General features: G+C 44.8%; 1 protein-coding gene across 2 annotated transcripts in view; it reads right to left on the bottom strand.

The window, feature by feature from the left end:
• Cacna2d3 (calcium voltage-gated channel auxiliary subunit alpha2delta 3) overlaps positions 1-23,790 on the bottom strand; it is an 840,411-nt gene that overhangs the window by 65,330 nt on the left and 751,291 nt on the right. For both annotated transcript variants that reach the window (XM_057770101.1, XM_057770100.1), the window contains 2 exons: positions 18,848-18,910; positions 15,870-15,940 (listed from right to left, as the gene is read on the bottom strand). In XM_057770101.1, coding sequence (XP_057626084.1) covers positions 15,870-15,940; positions 18,848-18,910 — 134 coding nt within the window. The remainder of the gene's footprint in view (positions 1-15,869; positions 15,941-18,847; positions 18,911-23,790) is intronic.

Genomic DNA, 23,790 nt, shown 5'->3' with positions numbered 1-23,790 from the left:
AATTGGTCTTAATAATAGAAGCCCTGAGTCAGATATATGGGGTTAATGCTGAGAAATCAGAGAACCAGAGCAGTCAGTCACTAGTTTTTTACCTCTACCAAATCCTCAGGACCAATGGGTGATCCCATGTCCAGGAATCCTCAGACTGAATATAATGAGCTCCTGTCTCCTCTGCCTTATATTCCTCTCTCTGCTCAGCCATATCCCTTCCTGTCTCCACCTCCCTTGTGCTGGGATTAAAAGCAAGTGCCCTCCAAGTACTCGGGTCAAAGGCATGAGGTCCCAAGTGCTGGGATTAATGGTCTGTGTCACCACTGCCCGGCCTCTATGGTTAACTAGTAGCTAGCTCCTCACTCTGATCTCTAGGCAAGCTTTATTTGTTAGAGCACAAACAAAATATCCCCAAAGGAGGAAATGTTTATCTCAGATTACAGTTTCAGAGACTTCTGTATACGGTCCGCTGCTATTGCTGCTATTGCTTTTGGACCCATGGCAAAGTACCAGGGTATCAACGGGGAAAGCTGCCCACATCAGGACTTCCAAGAGGCTGAGAATAGCAGGAAAGGGCAGGGCTAAGATCTGTCTTCCTAAGGCATGATTCGGATGGCTCACTTCCTCCATCTTCCTAAGGCATGATTCGGATGGCTCACTTCCTCCATCCAGGCCTCACCTTCTATAGTCCCCTTGCTCCACTGAGAGTCTCTTGAAATACTGAGTCCAGTAGCAGACAAAGCCGCTGACGACTCCTTGAGAATTTTACAAAGCAGAGATCTTTGGAAGTTGGGTCCACTCTTCAGAGGAGCCACGTGGATTAGAGCAGGTGTGGAGGAGGCAGAGTTAGTCTCCCAGGGCCTACCCCATTGATGAGCAGTGCCCAGGTTTTTCTTTGTTTACTTTGCCCAGATACCTTGGAAGTATGATGAAACATCCATTTGAGCAGAGGTATTGCAAGGGAGGCTGCTTAAAAAAAAAGACGGGTAATTTACTAAAGCAAATTTTAGGGAAGAAACAACAAACTTGGTCTTTTGAACTTTTGTGCACCTGATGAATCTCTTTCTGTCAACCTGGACTGCAGAGACAGTGGCTGACATGGGCATTGTGTTTTAAAGCCAATGAAGGAAATACAGCTGTTGTCCTGGGCTTCCACTGACTAACACAGGTCCTCAAAGGAATACTCTAAATATCCTCTATCCTTGAGACAGAGTATGCATAAAGGTAAAATAAATGAACAATGTCAACAAAAATAACTTCTGGGGGAAAAAATCCATGACAAAAGACCAGCAGAGAACCTGCACGGAGATCTGATCTCGGCACCAGGAGAAACAGCAGTGGGGTGAGTTTGTGACTAGCGGCGGCGGAAGCAGCCCTGGACAGGGAACTCTGAAGTTCCTCATCCCCCTCCCTATACTCCCCGGGCTCCCTGCAGGGGCTCTACCCCCCCATACTGCCTCTCTCTTCTTGTCCCACCCAGCTTGCATCCAGAACCCTTCTTCCTTCTGTCCCCTTTCCTCTTTGGGCACATAACACCATCCAGCTCAGTCTGTCTGGCGCTGGGGGCAAATCCTCAGGGCAAGTAGGCAGGCGAGACCTCCTTTGTTTCACTGGCCTGCCTGCACCAACCAAGGTAGGCGGTTTGTTTACGAACTACCCAACCTGCACGGAGATCTGATCTCGGCACCAGGAGAGACAGCAGTGGGGTGAGTTTGTGACTAGCGGCGGCGGAAGCAGCCCTGGACAGGGAACTCTGAAGTTCCTCATCCCCCTCCCTATACTCCCTGGGCTCCCTGCAGGGGCTCTACACCCCGCATACTGCCTCTCTCTTCTTGTCCCACCCAGCTTGCATCCAGAACCCTTCTTCCTTCTGCCCCCCTTCCTCTTTGGGCACATAACACCATCCAGCTCAGTCTGTCTGGCGCTGGGGGCAAATCCTCAGGGCAAGTAGGCAGAGGAGACTTCCTTTGTTTCACTGGCCTGCCTGCAACAAGCAAGGAGAGACATCACTGGAGCACCAGGAGAGCTATCACTGCAGAGAGCCATCACTGGGAAGGTACATCAGTAGGCAAGGAGACCTGATCCGGTAAAAGAAGATCCATAGGGGAGCATTCGGAGAAAGAGATGGGCAGGCGCCAATGCAAGAATTCACCTAACAATCTGAAAAACTATATGAAACCACCAGAACCCAGTGACCTCCCAACAGGAGGACATGAACACCTTAATCATGAAGAAGTAGATAAAATTGACTTTATGAAAGTGATTGACGCCCTTAAACAACATGTAAAAAATGCCCTTATAGAAATGGATGAGAAGTATAACAGAAAGTTTGAAGAATTGAGTAAATCAGTGAATGATACCCTAGGAAACCAAGGAAAAACAATCAAACAGATAATGGAAACAGTTCAAGACTTAAAAACTGAAATGGAGGCAAAGAAGAAAACACAAACAGAAGGCCAGCTGGACAGGGAAAATCTAGGTAAACGAATAGAGACTACAGAAGCAAGCATAACCAACAGAATACAAGAGATAGAAGAAAGAATCTCAGATTCTGAAGATACCATAGAGAAAATAAACACGCTGATCAAAGAAAACAGCAAGGCCAACAAATTCTCATCACAAAACATTCAGGAAATATGGGACACAATAAAAAGACCAAACCTAAGGTTGTGGAGAAAGGGGTACCCTCATCCATTGCTGGTGGGAATGCAAACTTGTGCAACCACTTTGGAAATCAGTGTGGCGATTTCTCAGGAAATTTGGGATCAACCTACCCCAAGATCCAGTAATACCACTATTGGGAATATACCCAAGAGATGCCCTATCATATGACAAAAGCATTTGTCCAACTATGTTCATAGCAGCATTATTTGTAATAGCCAGAACCTGGAAGCAACCTAGATGCCCTTCAATGGAAGAATGGATGAAGAAAGTGTGGAATATATACACATTAGAGTACTACTCTGCGGTAAAAAACAATGACTTCTCGAATTTTGCATGCAAATGGATGGAAATAGAAAATACGATCCTGAATGAGGTAACCCAGACCCAAAAAGAAGAACATGGGATGTACTCACTCATAATTGGTTTCTAGCCATGGATAGGGGCCACTGAGTCTATAATTTGTGATCCTAAAGAAGCTAAACAAGAGGGTAAACCCAAGGAAAAACATATAGATATCCTCCCAGCTATGGGAAATAGACATGACTGATGGGCAAAAAATTGGAATCTTGGGGGTGGGGTGGGATGGGGATGAGGGGTGATGGGGAGAGAAAAGTGTGAAGGAGAAGATGAGGGGAACTGGGGGAATCGGGGTGATTGGGGATAAAGGAAGGTTGGATAGGGGAGCAGGGAAACTCATACCTTAGGTAAGGGAGCCACCTAAGGGTTGGCAAGAGACTTGAACTTGGAATGGCTACCAGATGCCCAGGGCAATGTCCCCAGTTAGTTCATTGGGGCACCTGAGGATAGGGAACCTGAAATGAACCTATCCTATAATCATACTGATGAATATCTTGCATATCGCCATAGAACCTTCATCTAGCGATGGATGGAGATAGAGCCAGAGACCCACACTGGAGCACCGGACTGAGCTCCCAAGGTTATAATGAGGAGCAGAAGCAGAGAGAACATGAACAAGGAAGTCAGGACCATGAGGGGTGCACCCAACCACTGAGACAGTGGGGCCGATCTATTGGGAGCTCACCAAGGCCAGCTGGACTGCTACTGAAAAAACATGGGATAAAACCGGACTCTCTGAATGTGGCGGACAATGAGAGCTGACGAGAGGCCAAGGAGAATGGCACAGGAACTTTCATCTGGCGATAGATCGAGAGAGAGACAGAGACCCAATTTGGAGCAACGGTCTGAGCTCTTAAGGTCCAAATGAGGAGCAGAAGGAGGGTGAACATGAGCAAGGAAATCAGGACCACAAGGCGTGCACCCACCCACTGTGACAGTGGAACTGATCTATTGGGAGCTCTCCAAGGCCAGCTGGACTGGGACTGAATAAGCATGGGTTGAAACTGGACTCTCTGAACATGGCGGACAATGAAGGCTGATGAGAAGCCAAGGACAATGGCACTAGGTTTCGATCCTAATACATGAACTGGCTTTGTGGGAGCTTAGCCTGTTTGGATGCTCACCTTCCTGGGCCTGGATGGAAGTGGGAGGACCTTGGTCTTCCTGTAGGGCAGGGAATTTGGACTGCTCTTCAGTATCGAGAGGGAGGGGGAATGGACTGGGGGGAGGAGAAGAGGAGTGGGGATGGGGGAGGGGAGTGGAGGGAGGGGGCAATGTGTGGGAGGAGGGGGAGGGAAATGGGAAACGGGGAGCAGTTGGAAATTTTAATTAAAAAAGAATAAAAAAAAAAGAAGATACATAGACACAAGATTTCAAGGAAGTTGGAATCTGAATGTTAGACCAAGAGAGTATCTCACTTTTTAAGTCATGAGACCAGACAAAGTGCTTACTTGAATATATGACAAAGGAAGATGAAGTTAAATGGACGAAGTGCTAGCCATATAACAAAGCAGCATCAATTGTAATCAAAACGCATGCTACATCCAAGATAAATGGGCGGTGAAAATTAATAGGAATCCTAAATTAAAGGACAAGCTGGTTGAATCCACGGAGTCGTCTGTCAGTGTTTATATACTTTACCTTCTATGTTGTACAGAAGACAAAAGAAGACAAGATATGCTATTTTTCCTTTCACTTTATGATGACATTTTCACATCTGGTTACAGATTCTTGATATTGTAAACACCATTGATAGGGAAAATGTTGTCTTCTTTGTTGACATTATTCTGAATAATCTACACTGCAATAGGATGTGTAAACAAAATCCTAAGGATTTTTAAAATGGATAAAGCAAGACTATTTGAAAACATAAAAATATTTGTTATGTGTAGACAATTCAAAATGCAAGTGTGTATTCCAGAGAACAGACTATGGACTTGGTCCTGTGAAAGTTCTGTTTTAATGTATAGATGTGCCAAGAAGAAATTAGAAAGGGCACAATTATAACACATATCAGGTTGCTGAAAATATAAACAAATGATCACATGAACAAGCATTCATCAATATTGATTGCCTTTGAGTATTAAAATTTCTTCTTTGTGTCAAAAAAAAAAAAAGACCAGCAGAGACCAGAAGAACATATTCTGAGCTCAAATTTCATTAGTCCCACGCATTCCTATGGGTAAACTTACAAGATACTAAAATCTAGAGCCTCTCTTTTTTAGCTCTGCTTTTGTCAAATGAAGTGCAAATCTCTCCCTCTTGGGAGTGTTATGGGAAGTAAGCAAGGACAGTCACGTGATATCCCTTCCTAGAGGATAAGGCAGGTTACCCAGCCAAGAAAGACTAAAGCAGCCATTCTTGCAGCAGCTTGTGAGGTTTACAGAGAGATGTTGGGAATATTATGTTAAGGTGTGCGACTTTTGTTTATGTTGTATTTGTTTAACTCTGTGAAACTGTGTTACTTTGCCTGTCTAGAACACCTGATGTCTAATAAAGAGCTGAATGGCCAATAGCGAGGCAGGAGAAAGGATAGGCTGGAGTGGCAGGCAGAGAGGATAAATAGGAGAGAACTGAGGGAAGGGGTTAGGAGGAGTAGTCAGAGAAGGAGGAGGACATAAGAGGCCAGGCATGCAGCTACACAGCTACACTGACCATGGAGTAAGATTTACAGAAGAGAATGGGAAAGCCTAAAGGCAAAGGCTTCAAGCAGAATTAGATTTGTGAAGAACAAAGGAAGATGAGCCTTGGTCTTCCCAGAAAATACAGGAATATTTGATAAGAGCAAAACTCCCAGGGAAAAACCCCTCAAGTCCCTGGTGCTTGGTAAGCAACATCACTCTCACTCTATGCCTGGTTGCTAACTGCTAGGAATTCCTTAAGTTCCACATGGAACTTGTTCATATGTTCCCCCTTCCATTTCCCTGGTTTAAATATCTTCAAAATCATAGTTGTCTGATGTGGGATGCCCTTCTGTATGCTTTGAATATGTTTTATTACCATTGGCTAATAAAGAAGATGATTTGACCAATAGCCAGGCAGAATAGAGCCAGGTGGGAAATCCAAGCAGAGATAGAGGGAGAAAGAAGACAGGGTCTGAGACCCGCCATCCAGTCACCCAAGAAACAAGATGCCACAGGCCAGTGAAAGCCATGGTCACGTGACAATACACAGATTATTAGAAATGGCTTAATTTATAAGAGCTAGCCAGTAAGAAGCCTAAGCCATCGTCCAAGAGATTATATTAGTAGTAGCCTCTGAGTGATTATTGTGTATAAGCTGCTGCAGGGAACACTGGAATGGAGAGAAACTGGTACTGCAGACAGGAAGGGACAGAGAAAACTGCAGCTACATTTGTCTTCTCACAATGGGCATGCTATATTCAAGTTATAGTCTGACCTAGTGTGACTCAGGTGAACTGTGTTCTGCCCTTTTCAGGAGCAGAGGGACAATGTGGTGGGAAGAAGGGAGACCCGTGTTTCTTTGATAATCTAGTAAATATTCTAGATGCCCTTCCCAAGACAAAGCCCGGGTTCCCTTCTTTCTGTCTGTATACCTGGTGTTTTGCTCTAGTTAGCATGGCAGATCCTAGAACACTGGTTCTCAACCTGTGGGTCAGGACCCCTTTGGGTATCAAACAAACTTTCACAGGGGTTGCCTAAGACCATCAGATAACACAGATATTTACATTACAATAACATAACAGTAGGAAATTACAGCTATGAAGTAGCAACAAAATAATTTTATGGTGGGGGTCGCCACATTATGAGGAACTGTATTAAAGGCTGCAGCACTAGGAAGGTGGAGAACCACACCTTTTGGGTGTCTGGGAGGGAAATCGCCCCATGCATGCAAGATGGATCTCAGCATCCCTTGTCTGGTGTGAATATGAAATGTCTCCCACAGGTTCATGCTTTTGAACATTCCATCTGCAGCTGGTGACATTGTTTGGGAATCCTGGCCTAGTTGGGACATAAGGCCTAGGTGGTAGGGTAGCCCATGAGGGTGATAGCCCTGCCTTGTTTCCTGATCCAGCAAGACATGAACGGGATGCACTGTGAACTGCCTTGACCAAATTTGCAGCCACAGTGCCTCCCCTGTCATGTGACCTGGAACCACCATCCAGTCTTCCCCTCTGCCAGGCATTCTGTCAAGATGGTGACACCTCACTCAAGAAAGGGTGGAGGTTCATTACCGGAGGATAAGGAGACCCAAGGTCCTTCTATGCAGGAAGAAACCAACATAAACAGCTTTACTTGAAAAGAGGAGGGACGGAAGGCAGGGACTGAGGCAACTGGTTATGCGCTAACCCCCATCTTGACTTGGTAACATGACCCACCATGCCAATTGGGATGTGTGCATGTATCCTGCAAGGGGTTGGTCCTATAGCAACAATCAGAGTATCCAAACTTGGGAGCACAGGCTATAGCACAAGTACATCTTCAGGCTGGGGACATACCTTACCTTATCCCGTTCAGCTCTTGTTTATAGTTATGTGAGGACTCCATTTAGAGTATAGATTTTAGACCACTTTGCTAAAGAAAATAATAATGATAGCTATTGAAAGCTATAAAAACTCAGGCAATGCTTATTCAGGAACAAGGAGACTGGGTCATAAGTGCTTGTCACTTAGTGTCCCTTGACACTGGTTTTGACCTTGGCTACACATGAGAAGTATGTAGAGGCACTTACAACACATTCATGCTGGACTCCTTGCCCACATCAGTGTAAGATGAATCTCTTGGGATGTACCCTGAACATAGGTGTGTTTTAGATTTGCTTCACCCCTGCAAGACACTGACGTATAGGAGTCCAGACCCCTCAATCAGCCTCCATGCTGTAGAGTCTTGAACCTCTTGTTAAATGACCAGTGAGAAACCAGTGGTTTGATCCCTTACTGAAGGGCTGATGTTAGGCAATGCACCAAGGTCCCTGTTGATGAAGCACATGAGACTCAGAAAGACTGAGACCTGTGCCTAGCCACATGGTTCCATATCTATTGCTCAGCATGAAGTCTCCCTTTAACACCAGAGCATCACAGAGATACCATCCAGAACTTGGAACCTGCCAGGCATGGTACCTTAAAATGGGATGTCATTTTGTATATGTGTTGCTTTTATTGGTTAATGAATAAAGCTGCTTTGTCCAATGTCTTAGCAGAGTAAAGCCAGGCAGAAAATCTGAACAGAGATAGAGAGAGAGAGAGTAGGCAAAGTTGAGGAGATGCCAGGTAGCTGCTGAAGGAGTAACATGCTGTACTGGTAAGCCACAGTCTTGTGGCAATACACAGATTAATAGAAATGGGCTAACTTAATAATTAGAGCTAGCCAGTAAGTAGCCTAAAACACTGGCCAAATAATTGTAGCTGATAATAAGCCTCAGAGTGGCTGTTTCATAAGTGGCTTCAGGAACAGGTAGGTAGAGAAAAAATAGTCCAGGGGACCAAAGGGGTGAAGAATACTTTTAGCTACATCTGACACCCAACATTCAAAAAATACATCCACATCCACATAAAGCCTAAGAAAGCTAAAAATAATAAAAATGGGGGACTTCTAGACCCACACAAAATCAGAAGTTAATTAGAGCTTATTGGTAGTCACATTTTTCAGCTCTGTTTGCTGGCTGCAAGCAGAGGCACAGCTTCTTTAGAAAAAATGGCTTCCTGGTTTGTGATCTCTTGGGAGATCCTGCTACAGAGCACTTGCATGGGGTTAATGAGCAGAGTGCTATAGTTACTTAATGGCAAGATAGACCTACTGTGACCTTGGAGCTGGGACAGTAAGCATGTCTCACAGAGCTGGTGGTGAACACACCTCCACCATGTTGGACAGGGCGGAGTCAAAAGGCAAAGCCAGAGCATTAGTCATGGCCACACTGCTTAGCATTTTAAAAAGCATTCCTGGTCAGAAAAGAATTATGGATACGCAGTAAGGACAGATTCGGACAAAAAAGGCCTCTGAATGGGCCATGGTATGTTTGATAAATTTTCATGAACTTAAGACAGAGAGAATAAAATATAGATATGGTTATAGATTTTAAAAAATTAAGGATATTAAAATAAAGTTCTTAAAAATTAGAATAAAAATCATAATGGGCCATAAAAAGATGAAAAATACACAAAGAGTCTAGATTATGTATACTATTGTGATTTTGTTTTAATTTTTTGACTGCAGAGAAACATTTGATTATGGAGTCTACTAAACTAAACCAGCATATATATTTTAAAGGTATCTTGACTTCAAAATTTGAGTCTATAAATATGTTACTTTAGAAAAGAGGCTCTCCTTTTGTTTCCACAGAGGATAGGAACCTGTGGATTCCTTTCAGGCTAATGAGGTTTGACAGAACAAGACCCCCTGAAAGAACTCCATGAACCCAAAATATAATTAACCCAACAAACAGCAGAGAAAACTATGTCTAAATTCCCAAAATAGTTGTTTATAAATGTTTGCTTTCACTTAAAAGGGACAGGATATAAATGGTTAATGGTCATAGTCAATCTCTTTCTAAAACAAAGGGGAAAAATGAATACTTTACACTGGTATGGATTTTGGCCTATTGATACAAATTTAAGGTCAATTTTGCTAACATATATTCTTAGTATATATACTATATATACTCTTGTTTAAGGTATTATGTTTGTACAGCTCATTTAAAAATATATAATTTCCATAAGTGTCTCATCCTTAGCCATCAGAGGAATGCAAATCTAAACAATTCTGAGATTCCATCTTACAACTGTAAGAATGGCCAAGATCAGAAACACTGATGACAACTTATGCTGGAGACGATGTGGGATAAAGGGAACACTTCTGCATTGCTGGTGGGAGTGCAAGCTGGTACAGTCCCTTTGGATATCTGTATGGCAATTTCTCAGAAAATTAGGAAACAACCTTTCTCAAGACCCAATAATACCACATTTGGGGTATATACCCAAAGAATGCTCAATTGTACTACAAGGACATGTTCTCAACTATATTCATAGCAGCATTGTTTGTCATAGCCAGAACCTGGAAAAAACCTAAATACCTCTCTACTGTAGAATGGATAAGAAAAATATGGTATATTTACACAATAGTGTACTATACAGCAGAAAAATAATGACATCTTGAAATTTTGGGGCAAATGAATGGATCTAGAAAACATCAATATGATATTTTGAGTGAGGTAATCATAAGTGGCTTTTAGACATAAAGCAAAAAAAAAAGGACTCTAAGAAAGACATATATGGATCTCATGTACATGGAAGTAGAAAAATCTCCTAAGCAAATTGGGAGCCATGGGAGAGAGTAGAAGGGGAGAGGAGAGGTAGGGAGGGGAGTGGAGAAAAATATATAGCTCAGTAAAAACAATAAAAATACAATATATAATTAAGAAATGAGACTAAAAATAGTCATCCATAATAATCAAACTTTTAGTTATGCTAATTAGGTTTTCTAGATATACAAAGATATTTCAATTAGATACATAATCTTTAACACATCAAAGATCTAGGTAATATGGCATTTAAGAAATTAGACTTTTCTCAACAGTGAGACATGTCTGCTCTGTCAGCACCAATTACTTCAGAGAGGTTGATGGGCATTGAAGAATCTTGTTATGGAATTTGTCTTCAATGTGACAAGATTAGTCATTTGGGAAAGAAATTACTTTTGCCTGGACTGCTTGGTGGTATGCTGTATGAACTGGACATGCAAGACCCACAGAAAAGTGACTGCTAAATTTTCCAAAGACAGGACAGTCCTTCAGGGTTCCTGCTTCACAGAAGAAACTGCCAGACTCTTTTCAGGACACAGAAGAAAGCAACTGATGAACTTTGCCAGTACAAGGCAGAATAGATCTTCAAATTTCCTGCTTCACTAAAAAGTCTGCCAGATACTATAGGCCTGTAGGCTGAAGATGGATGCCCCAACATTACAAAAGAACTCTGGGTGACTGTCCAGGCAGCAAGATGTCTCTGTTATTTCTAGAACTTTGGAAGTTGCTTACAATATACTTCCTGTTTACTTAGGTAATGTTATATCCTTCTGGGTTTTTGATGGAGTTGAAGACAGATAGTTATAGATATAATTTTCCTTGGTTGTAATAAAAGATAAATATGAACTTTAGACCCCCAAAGTTAAGACAGATGATAGAACATTTTCTTTGAGTGGCTTCTGGAAGAGGCAGGCTGAAAAAAACAAGTCCAGGGGGACCAGCAGGATGGAGAAACTTCTAGCTACAGTACATCCGACCTATAATCTCAGCACTAAGGAAGGGCAAACAAACAAACAACAAAGAACCTTCAATCTTTTCCTACATCTGACTATTATCTATTTCTTCTTGAATATTTGATCATTTGGATTAGAATATCTCAGGTAGAAAATAGGACAAGAGCCATGAATTCTAGTGTAGTTGCAAAAATGGATAAGGTCATGGCTGATGACAGAGAAACACAGAGTATGCATTCTGAGAAATGCAAGGTCATGGCTTTTTGACTAGACAGGATCATGAGCGGAAAAGAAAACAGCCAGCACAAGAAACCCTCTGAGTTACCAGTCAGGGAGCCTCTGTATTATCAGCGATAAGAACAAAGAAGTATTTGAAGTTCTCTGGAACATAGAAAGCTGACCTGGCATAGAGTGACAGATAAGAAAAAAGAAGTGCAGCCTGTGGGCATGGTGGGTCTAAGGATTTGAAAATCTCAACTGATTGATCTCATCCTTCACCTTAGCTCCCAGCCTGCAACTTCTTCTCTCCAGATAAGACACCGCTGAGTCAACACCTTCCTTCCCCTCCACACACCACTAGACTTGTACGTAGTACAGCACCACTGTAGACAGGTCAAGGGCAGAGGGCAGAGAAGTCTTGCCTTGTCCACACTACAGGATGTTGGAATCCAGCTCTGCCACAGAGACTTGGGCTGAGTTCTTGGTCTCTCCAAGCCTTATCATCTCCATCTGTCTGTGGTATGTTTATCCCTGAGACTGGCCCCATGGCCTGGAGACTGAATCATCAAAAGTCCTACCCTTATGAAGGCTCACACTTGTTTAAAGTCACTGCTGACTAAGGTCTACAAAGGCCTGAACAAAAGTCTCACATCTCTAGGTCGCTCTTGGCCCTGCTACTGGGGAACTGCTCCTGTTTCATGAAGTTGCTGTAAGGTTTAAAGAGCGGTGCTCTGTGTGGGACAGAGTGATACTTATGAATAATCTCAGCACTTTGAAGACTGAGGCTTCAAGGCCAGCCTGGACTACAGTATGAAATGACAAAGGGGAAGGGGAAGAAGAAAGGAAGGAGGAAGAAAGGGAGAGGAGAGGAATGAGGGCAAGAAGAAAGGAGAAAGGATGGGTGGGTGGGGTGGATGGATGGATGGATGACAGACACACAGACGGGCTGATGGATGGGTGGGAGGGTGAATGGATGGATGGATGACGGACACACAGACGGGCGGATGGATGGGTGGGAGGGTGGATGGACAGATGGATGGATGGGTGGGAGGGTGGATGGATGGATGGATGGTGGACACACAGACGGGCAGATGGATGGGTGGGAGGGTGGATGGACAGACAGATGGATGGATGGATGGATGAATGGGTGGGAGGGTGGATGTGTGGATAGTTAGATGGGTGGGTGGATAAATGGATGGAAAGAAGAAAGGTAGACGAAAGAAAGGAAGGAAGGAGGGGGAAAGAGGACATAGATCGTGGTTCGAGCCAGCTAAGCTGGGGCAGGTATGTGGGAAAAGCAAAGATGGTCATTTTCTTTTTCTTTCCTTTTCCCAATATTGTTGATGCATCTGTTCTTGGCTCTTGGCCCCTAGGCCATAGGGAAGCTGATAGGACAGATTCAGGCCAAAGACTCAGCTAAAGTAACCAATAGCAAGGAGTTTTGCCCTTCAAGGGTTTCACGAGCTGCTGTGGAACTGTATTACACATCTTGTGAGCAGTTTAATTGTTCACAGGAATCAAAGGGCCAAGAAATCATAGACCTCAACATGAGTGCTATTTCCTTGTGATCACAATTCCATATACAATGACCACTGGGTCACCATGGGAGCAGGTTGGACAGTGAGAGCAAAGTCCCACTACCTTTTAGGTAAGTGTATCATCAGACTTTCGCATTGCGGTGGAAAATACTGAGAACAGCAAGTTAATGGACGAAGGATTGATTATGGTTCATGGCTTCAGAAAGTTCAGTCCATCATGGTGGGGAAGGCATGGCTGAGTAGAGCAGTTTACACTAAGAGAGCCAAGAAGCAAAGTAAAGGAACACAGAAAGAGGCAGGGCAAGATAGAACTCCAAGAGACACACCCCCAGTGACCTACTTGCTCCATCCTCCTACTTGTTAGCAGCTGCTAATCATGTTGCCTGTTAGGAATCAATCAATGGACGAATCCACCAGCTAGGTCAGCCCCTCAGTAACATCTCTGGAACACCCCTCACACACACCCTGGGAGTCTTCTGAGCTTTCCTAGGTGCTGCTTCATTTGTTGGAAGTTGAATCTAGACAATTCTAGTCCGCATTGCTGCCCAGATGGAAGAGTTGCAAGGTCCAACCAGAACTAACCCGATGTGGAGGGCTGCAAGGTGTTTGTCTTCCAGCTCCCTGCTGGAGATGACCTTGTCTCTCACGGATGATACTCCTTAAATAATAGAGGCTAATCAAAAGGAGACTCTTTGTGCTGGAAACAATATCCAAGGTACTGAAAAGAGAGTGAGGTGGGTGCACTGCCCTTGGTCCTACCAGCGTAGACCATGCCTCCAAAGCAAGTGCGCCTCTCTGTGGGCATGATTTGGCTTAGCAGGGGGTTTCTGTCTCAGAGGCTCAGAAGGCTACACCCTTCTGCTGTTTCTGAAATCCACAGCTTTGCTGAATGGAAGAGCTGCCAGTCTTATTCCTTCAGAAAAGAAGGGGTGAGGGAAGAGCATGGCCCCTGCATTTGACTACAACGACTACAGTGCTCGAGAGCCATTGGCAGGTGCCAGAAAGGGGACAGCAACCGGAGCCGCACAGCCAGCAAAGCCACAGCTGAGCCAAGGTCAATAACCGTCATCCCAGCAGCAGCTAGCAGCTACTGAGCCCTTAGTAGACACTAGGCCTGGGTTGAGAACTTTGTGTTTATCTCACAACCTCTGCTGGCCACCCTTGGAAGGAATTACTAATCATCTTCATGTTCCACACCAAGAACTCAAGCTTGGCAAAGTGAGTTGACATAGCCTAAGTTGTACAGCGAGTAAATGTTGGAACCTGCCTTTGACCTTAGTCTGTGTGATTCCAAAACCTGTCTCCTCGTCGTTTAGTTGGCCCCAGGGAGGGGCCCTCTGAAGAGGCACATGGGCCATGTTACACAGCATCTAGAGGGCGGCAATTGCTGTACTAACTCAGCCAGGCTTGTAGCCCTTCCTCTTTCTCAAAGATGTCGGCTAATGTGACAATAAAAGCAAGTTGCAGACTCATGCCAACCATACTTAGCCCACATCAAGGAGAAGACCAAACCCTTCAAATTCCATTATAACTTTTCTCTTTCTCCCACCAATTTAAAACAAGCATCCAAGAAAGGAGGGGGGTAGTTGTTAAAGGAGTTGAAAAACATACTTTTAAATGAGAAACACATGCGTGATTATTCTTCATCTTGTGTCTCCTGCCCCCCAGAGTTGAAACACAGGTTGGCCTTACACAAATAAATGTACACAGTGATAGAAAGGCAGGCAGGAAATGCTGGACCTCAATGGCTGACCATCCAGGAGCTGCTTTAGGAAACTTGCAAAAGTCACAGAAAAGTGCAAACTAGCTCAAAGCCAGACCCAGGTGAGAAGAACTCCGGCCAAAGACAAACAGCCTTGAGTCACTGAGCTGGAGTTAGACATGAGCGCATCTCCCCTTCAGTCAGGCCCTAAGCTTGCACGTCAGAGAGGGCAGAAATGCTGGCCTCCTGCCACTCGGTATAGCATATTTCCTCTTCTTCCTACACCCTCTCTGGCGCAAATAAGCCACGGAGTTTCAAATGCTGCTTCACCCTTTATTTCCCTGCTCCTAGCACGGGCTCATTGCTCTTGTTGACCTTTGGTTTCCTGATCTAGCGCTTCCTTACCACTCAGTCACAGGAGAACTCAAGAAGGAGCCATGGATCTTGCAGCAGCATCCTAGCACTTCCTGCTATTACATACCTAAGAGCCTCAAATATATCCATCAAAGCTCGACTTCAAAGGCCCTTGTTCTGTCTGGTAGGCCAAGTCCAGGAACAACTCCTAGGAGAGTTCCTGATACCATCCAAGGCATTCCTCACAGGCCTTGGTCTCCCCAGAAACATGGCTGGTATAGCCTTGAGGTTCACGGGGTTAAGGGGAAGCTGCCCTACCCAACCTCTACCCAGAGCGACAGTCTAATCAATGGGACTCATTCCCTATGAAACTCAGCAACATCCATGTCTCCACCAGTGCACTTCAATGGCCCTTAGTCAGGAGCAGGTTGAGATAACTTTCCTTGAGTTTCTAAGATTGTATCAGTAAGTCTCAAAAATATTACCTTCCATTCCTGAACCCTCAACTTCTAGGGAGTGGCCCTGGCTTGTGAGACAAATGCACCCCGCCTTTCTGCTCAGGCAGGAGCTTTTCTCTCATTACTGGTGATGGAACCAACTGGCTATGCTGACTCCCATTTCAGTACTGGCCTCCGATCACCTCCATGCCGAATAGACAGAAAACTTGTGATGAGCTGCAACCGAAAGACCACACCCGTGCAAAGTGTGAAATCTCAGTGCAAAGTTCTGAACTGTGAAAACAAGCAGGGTCGGCTCTAGGATCAACCCTGTGCCACTCTAGCTGGCCTTTGTTTGTTTGACTCCGGTAAACTGAGAGCACCACCCGGTCCTTACCTTTTAAAGGAGCCCATGGCTAACAACTTGTTCATCACAGCTCCTTCCACCTCACCAAAAAAGTCTCCAGTCTGCAAGAAGACAAGGAGACATGTGAGGAAGGGAAGAGATAGCGCATACCCACACAGCAGAGAAGAAAGGCAGGCAGACTGACGTGTGTGTGTGTGTGTGTGTGTGTGTGTGTGTATGAGTTCCACATGTGTAGGAACTGACAAATCAGAGACAGGCTTTTGCAACTTCTGTTGCAGATAAATGGGAATGGCTGTCTGAGTATCTGTGTGGTAAGAAAACCAGTGAGCAGATGGCAAGTCTCCACAATGCATGGGGGATGTTACATAACAGGTGCTCAATGCAGAAATTAAAACACGTGTGTACACAATCTGGACATAATCTCTTCTGATTAAAGTGCCAGTGCATATAGTCAAAAATGAGTTCCTGGAAGTGCTCCCTAAGCTGTGCTAGAAACAATGCTTTATAATGCCGGGATGATCTGCTTAGGAAAATAGAAGGGGCCCCTTCCTAAGACCTATAAAGTCTTCACAATCCATCCCTTCTCAAAATCATTTTCTGAAGAATGTTCTCATTTTGCCTGTAGGTTGTTAATCTAGTTACTAGGAATAAGACTGCCTGGCTCCCGAGGGACAGTGCATTTAACTGTACCTCTAAAGGCCTAGCCCTATGCTTGGGGGCTGTCTTCAGGCCTAGCCCTATGCCTGGGGCTGTCTTCAAGCCATTGCTAACCTAAAGCTTTGGCATGTCTAATTTCTGCTGTGATGAGATTTACCAACTTTGTAAGGTAGAACGAATGACTTACATCCCCCTGCATGCTCTCCAGCCTTCTGGAATCACTAAGAGAGAAGTGTCCCATGGGTGAGGGCACAAGGCCTATAGAGCACAAAGGCTTGCAGCCTATCTTCTGCCAGCATCCTGGAATGAGCCAGCGTAGGACAGTTGAGAACCCCCATCTCTATTCTGGGTATATAGCTTGTGAGGGGAGGGAGGTGGCAATGCAGTAAGAGGGAAATCATATTTGTTCCTTGGACAAGGTGTTAACCAAACCATAATTCCATTGCATTTAGCTTAGTGACCTTCATCAGACTTTCTCGGGTTTATAGGCTGTGAGGTGTGTGTGTGTATTTCCAACCTTCAGTACAAATACTCAGGAAGGAAAGGAGGAGGAAGGAACCATTTCTCTTAATGAATATCAAGCACTTCCTTTTCCACTCAAGAGACTTTGGAAATGCTCACATGTTCTGTGGGCATGTGTCCCCACTGCGAGCAAGAAGGGCATTTTATTTTATGTGTGTAAATACACCAGTGTCGGTGGGACTGGTTGTCAGATGGAGAAGAATTATCCTAATTGGGGTGCAGGAAGCCAGACAAGATCAAACAAGCCCGAACTGAGCAGGCTGGCGGCCTCCCTCTTCCAGGGAGGGCCGGTTTCCTGCAGGAGCCATAGCTTTCTGAGAGGGTTTCTGGCCAGGCAAGGGTTTACTGTGGGAAGAAGGCATTCCATCCCCCCGAGTCCATAACCAAGTTTTACCTCAGTCCTGAGTGGGTGGCTTGGGGCAAGGACAGAACTCCTCTCAAGCAAGGACTCTGCGTTCTGGCCCCACAGGTTCGTAGCTATCCCCATGTTCCTCTGAGTTAAATGGGCATGTTACTACTGTAGACTGACAGACTCTCCGATTGTCTCAGACACAGGCCTTGTTTCACAGGCTCATTTTTCCTTCCTCATGTCCACTAATGGTCCAATGGCCCCTGATACTCACCACTGACACGGCAGCATTAGGAATGTAGCATACATTTAAACACTCAGAGAGAAGGGCAGAAAGGGAATCCAGTTCCCCATTTTCCGAAGTCACTGTTTCTAAATGAATAGAGCGCTCAGATCTTACAGAACCATGTTGGAAAACAATGGACTAATTCATTGAGCGCAAACGGACCTATCGCATAAGTTAACTCCTGAAAGGGTTTCAGATGATTTTAAAGAAAGTTCATGTGTATATGGGGGTGTGCATGAAGGTTAAATATTAGAAGGAAGAAAACCATCACCTCAAAGCTGTCTCAACTCTTGAAAGCACCTCTACTCTTCAGGCAAAAATTTGTCTTAAAAATCTACATTGTGTGTGAATGCCTCTGTATGTGTGTATATACATGCACATGTGTGAGTATTATATAAACATGTGTTCATAAACACATGCATGCACATGTTTTTAAGTATATTTTCTATCTCTATCATCTATGTATCTATGTATCTATCTATGTATCTATCTATGTATCTATCTATCTATGTATCTATGTATCTATGTATCTATCTATCTATCTATCTATCTATCTATCTATCTATCTATCTATCCATCCATCCATCCATCCATCCATCCATCCATCCATCTATCCATACATAATATGGGTGCCTGCACGTGCCACAGCATAGGTATTGTAAACGGAGGACAACCTTGGGTATTGATGACTGCCTTTCACCTTGTCCAAACTGTCATTCTTTGTTGGTCACATGTCTAAACTTCCAGGACTTTCCTGTCTCTGCTACCCATCTTAGCAAAGGAGCACTTTGACTTCAGATGCACACAGTGGCACCCAGGTTTGCATGGATTCTCGGGATTTGAACTCAAGCAAGGGCTCTACACACTGAGCTGTCACCCCAGCCCCCGGCAAAATTTCTTTTGTAGCTCAGACAACTCTGAGGCAGAGAATTCAGTAGGTTTAGCATTTAGGAATACCGGAGCAGTGCAGAGCTGGGCTCTGCCTCCCCACCAGCTCTCCACCAGGAGGTAAAAGTACACTCTGAGAGTGCCTGAGAAAGTAGGCTGTGACAGAGAGAAGCCAGGTTTATGATCTGTTATTGCCTCTTACTTATAGAGCATCATCTCCCATCTTAACTCCAGAGTTTGTCCCCATCCCAGCCCAAGAGCCATCTGGTCCACTTTCGTGGAGCTGGGGAAGGCGTTCTCACTCACCTGCGTGTAGTCTTCAGACACCAGAATGAATCCATTATTGTCTATGAGGTAACAGTTCACAGTCTAGAAAAGCAGAAAGCACATTTCACCTTCAGGCCTCAGACAGGCTTTTACACAAAATGACGTATTTTCAGACTTGGAGAAACGAACCCTCCCCTCTTTTGTGAGGGAGGAGGGCAGTTGAATTCAGGGAATTTAGAATACTTGCTGGTTCTGGGAGTTAAGGTCATGGTTAAAGTAACCCCAGGGTTGATGCTACAAAACAAAGGAAGTTGAGACAATGAAACAAACTAAGAGAAATGACCTCAGAAGACTAGGTTTGGGATACAATGGATACCCACAGAAAACGATGAAGCTTGTCTTCTGTGTTCCCTCTAGAAGACCTGACTATTTCCTGGGAAGGAAGTGTTCAGAGACCCTCAGGCCTTTATTTGTAGCGGCAGCAGTGATGGGCATTTGGAAATCCAAATGCCAGCACAATGTCGTTACTCTAATGATGTATTAATGAAAACACCGTGTCAGCTCGGGGACCATCAGGGGACCAGGTAATACTTTTTAATTTGTTCATGGACTGAGGCATGGGGGAAGGGGCAGCCTTCTGTAAAAGGGGCCCCTCAGGCCTCCTAAAAGTTTTCAAACTGTGTTTTTAATTGGGAGCTGGATGAGGGGGGAGGGTCGTTAGCTTTTGGTAGCTCAGACTTATAAATTGTGGGGAGCAAGGTAAGGCAAACAAACCCCTACTTCCCCCACGCTCCTTTAATCTCCCCTGAATGGCTTGCTACAGGCAAAGATTTAATTACAGTGCTATGGAGTTCAGACTTAAGGCTTAATTCCATCCTTGATGCAACTCAGTTTCTATTTATTGCAGCTTTACACAGCGATAGCAACATTTAATTTGTAACATATCTTTACCCTGAGCTAAATTCCACTTAGCTCCAGGCCACCACCAGACTGGTATGTGCTGGGACATTTGTCAGACATGAAAGGACAGCCGTGAAGAAGTCAGAGTGACCTGGCTTATACTTCTTCTCTGGGCTGTTCAGTCCTGGCATGTGCACAGGATGCGAAAGTACAGCGAGAGCTCTGTTTTGTTTAGTTTCTGTGTTTTTGTTGTTGTTGTTGATTTGTTTTTTGTTTTTTGTTTTTTTTTTTTTCAAGACAGGATTTCTTTGTGTAGCCCTGGATATACTGGAACTTGCTTTGCATACCAGGCTGGCCTCAAACTCATAGAGATCTGCCTGTGTCTGTCTGCCTCCAGAGTTTTGGGATGAAAGCAGGGTTAAATGTTTAGATGAATGACAGAGCTTGGCTTTCTGCAAGGGGTCACTCAGATAGAGGCTTCCTGCCTCTTCAGACTCTTGCTGTCGACAGAAGCTCTTGGCTTTAGGAACACTACCTCCATCTTGCCGAGGATCATAATCACTCTAGGCCTGCTCAGCAGACATCATAAAGGAAGCAGTCTCCTGAAGCTGTACTTCTGAGATGGTAGCCACAAGCTTTATGTAGGTTTATTATTAAATGTAGCTAGAATTTGTTTGTAGATCACCTGAGTTATAGTTCGTGCTTGCAGATCACCTGAGTTATAGTTCAATGTTCTATGTGCTCTGTGGCTATTGTCTGTGCTTTTGCATGCCCAGTGTTGTAGAATGTTATTCTGAACACCCGTGCTGGGATTATTGGCTGTGAGTGACAGCTCCGCTAACACTGGGTCCACATCCTGACTGATTCCAACATCATGATGCTCATTTTGCAGATGTACACATCCCCAAAGCACTTAGCCCATGCCAATCAGTTAGGTAGTGTATACTGATTCCAGAAGGGAATTCCATATTCATTTACCCATCAGGCATCTCCCCCAGGTGCACAGTTTGACGCTCCCATAGTCTCTGCCTCAGTTTCCTGTGGACTCCACGATGGGTCAGAAAAAAAACTATCACAGCAGAGGAGGCATGAAAATGCTTCCAAAGACATTGCTTTCCAAAGAATGGGACCAACAGAGACCCCATTACCACACTGGCCCCATTCCCTACTTTGTTTCTTTGGAAAACAGAGTTGCAGCTATACTCAAATTTTTAAAATAAACATATGTCCATAATTCTTCCTCAGAACAAGTTCTCACTAAAACTTGTTGTCAGATCAACGCATCTGCTCTTGCCAATCTGGCTTTCTGTTGTCCTCACAGTGGCCAGTGTTGGCTGGGAAGAGGTGTGACACGGGGACACTAGCATCTTAGGTATGTGACATGTAACACAGAGTGAGAGTTCTACACCTGAGGGGAGAGCTGCTTCTTAATTTAGTGTCTGTGGTGTGTGGCATATTTGTATGGGGCATGCACATGTGTACTGAAGCCAGCGGACGGCACTACTCTCTGCCTTCAGACAGGTCTCACAGAATCAGCAGCTCACTGTGCTGTCTAGGCTGGTGGGCTAGAAAGCTCCAGCCTGTCTCCATCATGACCCCCTGCTTCGCTTCTGACATGGGTGCTGGAATTTGAACTCAGATCTTCATAATTGCACAGCAAGTTTTCTTACCCACCGAGTCATTTCCCCAACTATCTCCACTTTAATTTTTTTCCCCTTTTGGTTTTTCGAGACATGGTTTCCCTGTATAGCTTTGACTGTCCTGGAACTCACTCTGTAGACCAGGCTGGCTTCAAACTCACAGAAATCCACCTGCTTCTGCTTCCTGAGTGCTGGGATTACAGGTATGTGCCCCCACTGCCTGGCCACTTTAAAATTTTTATTTTACAAAAATGAACAAGTCACAAAGTGAGGAATGGCAAGCCTTGGTGAAGAGATTACTATACACACACACACACACACACACACACACAAATTATGGTTGTAAAGACAAGGAGGAAAACTGCAGAAGTGGCAGGGGAAGAAGAGAAAGAAGAGGAAAGGCAAGCTCTCCTCATATAAGATGACATTTAGATGATGGCCAGGAAAGGTCCCCTTGGACAGAGAAGAAAGTCAAGGCTCAGAGTCACACACAAATGAGCACATGGGATGTGAACCCAGGGCTCTGTGACCTCAGACCTTTGCTTCCTACTACTGGCTGGCTTGTCCCCCTTTGGGAAGACATAGTTAGGGCCTTGGGTCCTGCTTAATCATCCTGCTTAATAAAAAAAAAAAAAGCCAAAGGCAGGCTAGAATTCTCAAAAGCACTAGCTGATGCTCTGACCAAGGTCAGATTTAGTCTATTTCCTACCAGATAGGGACAGAAAGGAGAACCAGGAGGTCCCAGCACATCACATACTGCTTGCTATACTCCAGCTGGCGTGTACTGCTGGGCACATTTGTTTCCTCTGTACCGAGAACAAGGGTTCCAGGAGGACATGAATGTTTCCTCCTTGGACTACGTATCTTGTTACCATTTTTAGGTGTACCCTTTCCCGGTTCTGTGAGGACACCAGGATAGGAGCTTGCAGCAGAGGACATGCCTTGTTGGACTGGTTCACGGTCAAGTTTGAATTTCAAAGTTCTGCCGAGTATAAAAATGTCTGGCCACCTCATTCGGCAAGAAGCAAGTACTGTCAACAGTGGGGCTGACCAATCACCAAGGAAGTCACAGACCAGAAGCAGAATGCTGAGTTGCTCAGTGGTATTGCTCATTGATGGAGACCTAGGCCATTGGATCTCGAAGGTATTATTGCATTTTGAGTGCTATGCTGTCTACCTGTAAATGCTGAAAGGCAATTTTAGTGACCATATGACCCCCTAAAAATCCTCCCTAAACAGCCGTGAGTTAAATTATGGCCAATGGGTACAGTAGCCTGGAGTCCACACTTGGAAGGAGAGCATCCAGCGCTAGGTGTGGGAAACGGCTGGGATGAAATTATCCTCCGTCAGGTCTCATCAGTCGTTTTATGGTAAATATGGTTCAATTGCCTTTCCAGTGAAAAGAACTAGGAATATCTCCCTAGCTTAACCTCTTCATGCCACTCCCCTTAAACGAACCCTGGTATTTTAGGAGCTATCAGCAAGTCACTGTGTCCCCCAAGGATCTACTAACAGGACGAAGGCTTGGAGAGATCCAGAGCTTCAGGTTCTGAGACGCGGGGTAATATGTTCTCCCCAGGCATGTTGGACGTGGCAGAATGAGGCTGGTCTTCAAGTGTGGAGTCAGAAAAAAGGAGAATGAGAGACAAAAAGAAGGCTTTGTTGTTTCGTTTCTGCAATGATTTGCTGATTCAGTATTGCTCCAAGAATTTGATTCAAGTTGACTGAGGCACACACCCAGCTTATACACCAGAAAATCCTTGTGTGGGAACTCAGAAGCTGCAGGTTGGAAGGAAAGGCTGATGGAGAGTGAGAAGGCATAGCGCCAAGTTCAGTGCCCTCTGGAAGGCACTAGCAAGCCTGGCTGAGATACCAGCTTTAGAAGCAGAGGCTCTCACCCTTGCTGTTGTTGTGTCCTTGAACAATACCTGGGGGTTGTAGGAAATAGAAAGGCAGCTACTGCAATTCTGTGGGGGAGAGAGAAGGCCCATGCGGGACAGGATGCCCATGTGAAGGAAGACCTTCAATTACAGAATGTATAATATCCACACACCAGTGAAGACTGGTTACCTACCATTCCTCCTTTTCTGAGCATCCACATGCCACAGTGTTACAGTTTATCAGAAAGAGAAGTCTGGCACAGTTCTTAACAGGAGGTCCCGGGGTTGGGGTGGGGCTTCACGCTGTTTGTTTTGGAAGATGCCTTCTGTTTGTTTTGACTGGTGGAACTCACTTAAGAACTCAGCACTGTGTAGCATTGCAGTTTTGATTGTGTGTGTGTGTGTGAGAGAGAGAGAGACAGAGACAGAGAGAGACAGAGAAAGAGAGATCTTGTATCTGAGGGGGAGGCCTGGATTCCTGAGTCTCAAGCCCAGAAAAGTATCATTCCTCAGGACTTTTTTCTCCAGGTCCCCCAGTCGGATTCCCACGGTGTCACTGTGA

This window comes from Chionomys nivalis, chromosome 5 (assembly GCF_950005125.1).
Source record: "Chionomys nivalis chromosome 5, mChiNiv1.1, whole genome shotgun sequence".
Taxonomy (NCBI): Eukaryota; Metazoa; Chordata; class Mammalia; order Rodentia; family Cricetidae; genus Chionomys; species Chionomys nivalis.
This window is presented reverse-complemented; position numbering and strand designations above follow the sequence as displayed.